The sequence below is a fragment of the Netta rufina genome (assembly GCF_964035555.1).
Source record: "Netta rufina genome assembly, chromosome: 4".
NCBI classification, from domain to species: Eukaryota; Metazoa; Chordata; class Aves; order Anseriformes; family Anatidae; genus Netta; species Netta rufina.
In genome coordinates, this window is record NC_140127.1 from 50,478,852 (window position 1) to 50,486,836 (window position 7,985).

The 7,985-nt window shown below is 39.7% G+C and overlaps 1 protein-coding gene across 1 annotated transcript in view; it reads left to right on the forward strand.

Annotated features, from left to right (window-relative positions):
- CORIN (corin, serine peptidase) overlaps window positions 1–6,975 on the forward strand; it is a gene marked incomplete at both ends in the record, with an annotated part of 129,314 nt that extends 122,339 nt beyond the window's left edge. The window contains 5 exons of the mRNA XM_084286071.1: window positions 43–92; window positions 1,245–1,419; window positions 4,525–4,796; window positions 6,100–6,233; window positions 6,793–6,975. Coding sequence (XP_084142197.1) covers window positions 43–92; window positions 1,245–1,419; window positions 4,525–4,796; window positions 6,100–6,233; window positions 6,793–6,975 — 814 coding nt within the window. The remainder of the gene's footprint in view (window positions 1–42; window positions 93–1,244; window positions 1,420–4,524; window positions 4,797–6,099; window positions 6,234–6,792) is intronic.
- Window positions 6,976–7,985: the final 1,010 nt, after the last annotated feature.

The window sequence follows — 7,985 nt, forward strand, 5'->3', positions numbered from 1 at the left end:
AATTAGTTGAGATTTTTATGATGTTCTTGTTTCAATATTTAGGCAGATATGTCGAAGCAGAAGCAAAGTGGCTCTCCTTTGCACTAAAGAAGGTAAGAGAAGTGCATATTTCTGAAAAAAATAGACAAAGCTGTTTATAAAGATATGTTAAATATACCTTAACAAATACAGATGCTTTGTGTGGACTCATTCTGACATTTGACTGGACCTCTGCAACCTCCAGTTTTGTATTTTTTTTTTCCCCTTCTCTGTTCAATTTCAACAGCTTTTCTTATTTTTGACACTGAGGTTGTCTATTGCAGTAGCCCAGTCCAGCTCCCACATGAATTATGAATTTTGTCATCAGTCAGGTTCCAAAAATTAATCTGAAAAAATTTCCTGCTAAAAACTTCCTTTTCCAACAGAGGGGTCAGTAGGCTGCATACCTGGGACCTGAAGCTTTGATCTGTTTAGCTGTGAATCTCAAGGGAACCTAAAGTAGAAAGCTACAGAACAATCTGCAGAGACAGCAGATTGTGCAGATTTAAGTAATTTGAAAATGGCATAAAATCTTCATCTTGAATAAAATCATGTTCTACAGGTAAGGAGAGTTTTGCTGAAGAACATATGTGTTATGAATTTGCTTGGCATGGGGAGAATTAATCACAAAGCATGACCTAAATTTGCGAAAGTAATCAAAATATTTATTACTCTTACCAGAGAATGACACTTCTCAGGAGCCTGTTAAAGGTGTTTGCTTCTGACATATGTTGCTTTAAGAACATGTAAAACCCCTTGCCCTCTGAAGTTTTGGGGGTGAACACAGTAAGAATTACTTGCTTAAGCAAGTGCTCATTATTGCTGGGCTAATTTTCCAGAAGCATTTGTTATGGATAGTACAAAATAGCACAAGCACATTGGCAGTTAACAAAAAGACAAAGACATGAAATCGGGAAGCCTTCCCAAGGGCAGCCAGGTAACTGTTCCTTCAAGAAAGTCAACTTTACAAGCTTAGCTTGGTTGATATTTTAGTCTAAGCAGGTCAAAATTAATCTCAGAAGAGCAAGTCCTTCTATGGAAAGGAAGAACTAGAATGGCTCAATGTGTTTGATATTAACGTGTGGTTATTGATGACTTCAGTTATTTTATTGTTCAGTGTAATTTCATGACTCTGTTAATAGTCCTCTGTGTCCAGTTTTCTTCCAGGTCTTGCATGCTGTGTGTCTGGTAAGGAGTAACTCCCTTCTGCATCTGTTTCTCACCAGACTGTGGCCGTCGCCCAGCCGCGCGCATGAACAAAAGGATCCTGGGTGGCAGGACCAGTCGCCCAGGCCGGTGGCCGTGGCAGTGCTCTCTGCAGAGTGAGCCGAGTGGACACATATGTGGCTGTGTTCTGATTGCAAAGAGATGGGTCTTGACGGTAGCGCACTGCTTCGAAGGGTGAGAGGAGCTCAGACAATTTTGCTGTTCATATACAAATTAAATGTAACTTGAGGTTTACCAACTCCACTACCAAATACACTGGCAGCAACTGATGATCTTTGCAGATGAAGTCACATAGACCTGCTGTTAGAGACTATGAGATAGAATAAATGGTGTAAACCAGCATCAAGTTAGGTTTTGACATGCTTTATTATTGCTATCTTTACTGATGAAATGTAAACAAAGATATGCTGACTTTCATCAGGAAACCAAGAAAAGATCAAAACTTGAATTCCATAGCTCTTGTACAACTTACAATTTTGGTCATCAGCATAGAAATGTCTGGAAAAATGCTGTGGCCATTAAAAATAAAACATGAATATTTAATCACTGTGCAATTGATATAATGAATTTCACTCTATTTTCTGATTATAAACTCCCCACGGCTTCATTATGATTATCAATCAGTAGTATTAATCAGTCAGTATTAACCACTATTGATTGCTTCATGAGGTCCCATGGCGGATGCTCTGGAGAACAGAGGTTTTTGTGGCGTAGGAATTATCTTAGTCATTGTTAGCTTTTTGGTAACCAGTATTTCTTTTTAAAGAACCACGGACTTTAGAGGAAAGTGCATTACCGTATTTTTTTTTTCTCTGGTACTGGAGTTGTTTAATCATGTTCCTAAATACAATTGAAATGTGTGTTTTCTGCTATAGTTAGCAAGTACTCTTTTGTTAGGTGGTTGTCACCAGTACTTAGTCCTGCTTAAAACTGATACTTTCTCACTGGAAATTTTTGTACTATGCTAAACATCTTTCTTTCTGTTTAATAAGCCAGTAGAAATTCTGTGGTAAGCATGAGAAAAGATGATGTACTTTGTTTTTTCTTGACTGATATTTATTTTCTTTTTTTTTCTCCTGGCTCTTGATATAAATTGTGGTTAGGGTAAATTCTGGTTTGTGGCTTTTGTGTCCAAAGCCAGAAGACAAGTCAGAAAGGCAACAGTGTGAGTATCTCAAGTTGTGAGGCTATTTATGGAGATTCTAGAGGCAATAACACAGGAGAGATCGCTGCAGCTAAACAGGGTCTGGCATATTCCTCTACTTTTGGAAGAACTTTGGTGATCTCAATTAAAAGTTGGGCTGTATGATCTCAGAGTAATACATGTCACCAGTGGTGCTTCTAGGACTCAATTTTAGGGCCAGTTTTGTTTAGCATTTTTATCAATGAACTGGATGAGGGGATCAAGTGCACCCATCTTTAGGTTTGAAGATGACACCAAACTGGGTGGGAGTGTTATCTGCTTGAGGGTAGGAAAGCAGAGGGCTTTGGATAGGCTGGATTGATGGGTCACAGCATGGCGTTCAACAAGGCTCAGTGCCAGCTGCTGCACTTGGGTCACAGCAGTCCCATGCAGAGGTACGGGCTTGGGGAAGAGTGGATGGAAAGCTGCTAGGCTGAAAAGGACCTGGGGACACTGGTCAGCAGCCAGCCAGAGATGACCTGGCAGTGGGCACAGGTGGTCAGCAAGGCCTGTGGCATCCTAGCCTACATCAGCAATAATGTGGCCGGCAGGACTTGTCCCCTTGTACATGCACTGGTGAGACTGCATCTTGAATGTTGTGCTCAGTTTTGGGCCTGTCAATGGATATTGACTTGCTCAAGTGTGTTCAGAGAAGAGCAATAAAGCTGGTGAAGACGGACTAGAAAACGAGTTATGAGGAGTGACTGAGGGAACTGGAGGCATTAGACAAAATGTGCTCTGGTGCGTTAGACAAAAAATATTTTGTGAAGTCTGGGATCCAAACCATGAGGACTATACATCAGTAATGCAGCAGACAATATTAATGCAAATAGCCATGAATATCTATAAAGTTACAAATGGAAAGGAACTGCATTAAGAATAGTCCTTTGCTGGTCTTATTAGTATAGTTTTGTCCAGGTCAATTTGAAATGCTTTACACCAAAGCATCCAAGAAATTGAAGTTTTTTTCTTGACTGTAGTAAGATAATACATTCTGTCTGTGACTTCTCATTGCTCCGAGAAATACTCTTTTTCAATGCCCATAAACACAATAGGATGTGAATATTCCTAGCACTTCAACTTGAAACATCATAGAATAAATCACAAATTGGTCATGATGGTAGAAAGACCATTATAGTTTGAAATACCAGAATTCTCATGGAACTCGTAGATAAAAACAGTCTTTATTTAGCAATTGAATCTCTTTCCAAATTATAGGAATGACAATTCTGTTGAATACTGTGAAAAAGCTGAAATTCTGGATGTTTTCATTCAGATTGCTCTGACTAAGCCTCAGTCTCTTCGAAGGAGCTTAGTTACATCAATTCCAAAAAAGAGACTTTTCTTTTTCATTTTTTAGAATCACAGACTGATTAGGAACCCATGGCTTACCACTAGCTGTGATCCAGATTCTCTAAACTTCTAATGTTTTCTTATGTGACTTAATAGACCCTAGTTCATTTTTCCTACTAATAGCCTATCGACTTATATATAATATTTTTTTTTTTTTTTGTGATCATGGATATTTGCATGAGTCTTAAACAGTTCTGTGTAAGAGACAGAGTAACCTTTAAGCTTGGGCATAGGGAGTATGCTTGGCACACACAGATGCCCAATAAAAAATAGACTTTTCACATGGCCATCGTAAAAGAGATTTATTTTTCATAATTGAATGGTATCTTTGAGACTCCTTTGGGACTTCAGCTTAAATTACTGCTGTGAGCAGCATACTACTAAACAATACTGTCACCCCAGAAAAACTGGAACATGCCCACCAGTGAGCACCTAAGAACTTGGGCAGGATCTGAGGGATGATTTTGAGAACCTTTGGCATTTAATGTGGCAAATAATGGGTGTTTTCATATCTTAGGCTGTGAGCTTGAATTATTTCTGTAGCAGGCAGGAACGGAATGGAAAACATTGTCTTTTTTTTTTTTTTTTTTTGTCAGTACTGATGCCTAAGTATTTGTTTTCTTATAGCATTTGTACATGAAAAAATTTGTAAAATAGCATATAAAAGGAGTCAGAGAAAAACACTCAGACATTTAAACTAAAAAAATACTCTTTTTTTTTTTTCTTTTTCCTTTTAAACAAAGGAGAGAAAACGCAGCTGTTTGGAAAGTAGTGTTTGGGATAAGCAATCTTGATCATCCCTCAAGTTTCATGCAGACCCGACTAGTGAAGACAATTATCCTGCATCCGCGCTACAACAGAGCAGTCGTGGACTATGATATCAGCATTGTAGAACTAGATGAAGATATCAACGAAACAAGCTATGTAAGACCTGTCTGTCTGCCCAGCAAGGAACAGTTGGTGCAGCCAGATACCTACTGCTACATCACAGGCTGGGGACACATGGGCAACAAAAGTAAGATGAATACTTTTGGCAATCGTGGTAAACCACATTAACTACCTACTGGGTTAATCCAATAAGTGACCCCATTGCAGTGCTTTATCCATTTATACAAATGCCGGACTTTATTAAATGCTAAGGAACTGTAACTACTCGTGGAGGAAAGCCAGCTGTTACTAGACTAGGTTTTTCAAATCAGTAGTCTAAATTTATGTTCCTAAATCTGTATTTAGACAAGTAGTTTAATTTAATTAATTATTTATTTTTTAAATGCAAAGGATCTAGAAACTCCTATCAAGAAAACGACCTGAATTGGTTATAGTTGTACCCAGGTTGTATTTAGGACTGTACTGAGGTAAAACCTGCATGAGCTCATTGCTGTGGAATAACATTCTTAGTGCAGTGAAAGCTGAAGGCATAGAAAGCAATTGCATATAGGTCGAATGAACATTTTCTTGAGTCAATGCTCTGTGTCACATTTTAGGCTTGTGGCATGATTTGTTCCATGTGGGCATAATCAGAAGTGTTGTTTTGGTTTCTCTGAACAGAAATGTTGCTGGTTTTCATGCTCTGTTGCCACTGAAATCCTTGGGTCCCATAACAAAAACATTTATGTTATGTAAATATTTGTTTTGCCAAAATGATCCTGCATGCATCGTATCCAAAGTGTCCTGGCCCCAACACTGTTATGCTCTGTCCATTGTGTTTCTCCCTTCTCTATTATAGCAATTATAAGGGAAGGGTGCTTTTCTGTACATTGGAGAATGAAATCTTCCTAAAAGTACTGCTCCACCCCTGGTGGCCTGGTCATACAATTGGCAAAAACAGTATTACATTGGTGAGGAATATGCTGTTTACAATCAGATCTACCCACCTAAAACTATCTTTTAGGTAAATGCAGGGAAAAAAATAACACGGAACGCTTTTGTATCGCTGGTAAGTGGGAAAAGTTTCTTTGCTCTCTAATATGGTTTCAGCTTTGCTTTTAAAGATTTTATGTTATGAAGCTGCAAAAACCATCATGGCTACACAGGGTTTCATGCTTTATACCCTCAATTTAACAGATTTCCTTTGAATCTGAGCTCTCTCAGCTGTTCACAGTAGGAAGAAGTCCTGGATATGCTAAAATAATTCCAATAACCTTTGAAATCTGATTCCCTGATACACTAAGTCAAATTTACCCAAATCAAAATGCTTGCTACCAAGGATCCTGCCATGGAGTGATGAGTTGACTCTCTCCTCTGCCTCAAAGATCCATCATAGATAAATATTTGTGTGTTCATAGGTATATAGTTTAATGCTTAATTCTGTTTTTCAGTGCCTTTCAAGCTTCAGGAAGGAGAAGTTCGCATCATTTCCTTAAAACAATGCCAGTCGTACTTTGACATGAAAACCATCACCAGCAGGATGCTGTGTGCCGGCTATGAGTCTGGCACTGTGGACTCCTGCATGGTAAGCCTCTCTCTAAGGAGAAACTCACAGCTAGAAAGGCTTTTAGAAATCAAAGCTCTGTGACATTAATTGGGTACAGCATACTTCATCTACTATAAAAATGACAACAATCTATTTACACATTTTAACCCAACTTTTATTATTACTGGTGTAACCAGTAGGTGGTCCTGCTTGAGCAGGGAGGTTGGACCAGATGACTTCCAGGAGTCCCAACCTCAATGCCTCTGATTCTGTGAATCCGAAATCAACTTCAGTTTGTGGTAATGAAATGCTGCTTAAACAGTCTAAGGCTTATCTGTATTAGCTAAATAGTAGTCTAACATCTTAAAATTAGTATAAACCATTTGCAGATACATTTTTGTACGGTTATATTGGGGAATAAATACCAGTAATAGTGAATGCTGCTGCTACATAGATTAGTAGAGCAGCCAGTCTTAACAGCTGATTAAAGTTTAGCTACTTACTAAAGGCAAATCACTCTAGAAACTGACATAGCTTTAACATATGACTGCTGGCTACCTGGAGCCCCTATAGACTTTTTTTTTCTTTGATATTGCAGGGTGACAGCGGAGGACCACTTGTATGTGAGCAACCTGCAGGGCGCTGGACTTTGTTTGGTTTAACGTCTTGGGGCTCTGTCTGCTTTTCCAAGGTTTTGGGACCAGGAGTTTACAGCAATGTGTCACATTTTATTGAGTGGATTGAAAGACAAATATACATCCACACCTTTCTGCTAAACTAACTCCAGATGGTAAGAATTGTGCTGACAGACATAAGGAAAATGGAAACAACACTTCAATATTGAAGATTTTGCAGTCCAGAAGCTCTGTGAAAAGGAGTTTCAGGCTCTTCTATTCTTGTGGAGCTATGGAATATGCAGTGTATGTTAGTGGCCAACCCTCTGCTGGTGAATATACTTTGGGGTAGAATTAATAGTCCTTTTGACTTTTCTTTTACCTTTTGTGGCGCTATTCTGAGCGCAGCAAAAAGCTTAAAAGAAAAGAAAAAGCCACTTTCTGCCTTTCAGATATTCAAACTTAGCAGTAGCACAGACTAGCAAAACTTTTTAAATAACCTATTTTAATACTACTCACTCAGTAGCACATGTGTTTGCACTCATGGTCGTGAGGTATGAACTCAGGGCAGCCAGATGCTGCCCATAGGGTACATATTCACAAGGGCCCCACCACGGGCTGGAGGGTGTGGAAGAGATTGCTGAGCTTTTGTGTCCACCTCACCCAGGGCACATCAGTAGAAGTGCAGGTCTCCGAAGAGGCACAGCCCTGCGCTGCTGGCATGCCTGAGCCAACACTGCCTGTCTCTTGGGGTGACTGACGTGAGCATGGCACTTACCATCCTGACTCCACAGCTCCTGTTCCCACAGCCAGCTTGGGCATCTCTGCAGGGTGCTGGGTGGCACCAGTAGCCCAACAGGCCCATAACTGCTACTTGAGGCACCTAAGACCAAAATTTTGTTGTTCAGCCTCTTTGGATGGATTCTACCCAAGTTTCTATTGCTTAATTTTCTGAAGCTTCCATGTGCCTGGCTCTTGACAGCACTACATGGAGTAGCATATTTATCAAACCTATGCCCCATTGGGTCTTCTTCCCCCTTTTGTATGTGTTCAGCCTGTAAGGCATGCACTGAGAAACTGACCCTCTAAAACAACACTGTTGGCAATGTCACTGCAACAGTTTTTGTCCCAAGAATAAGCTAGTTTGAGCATCTGGTGAGATGCAGAAAATGAAGAT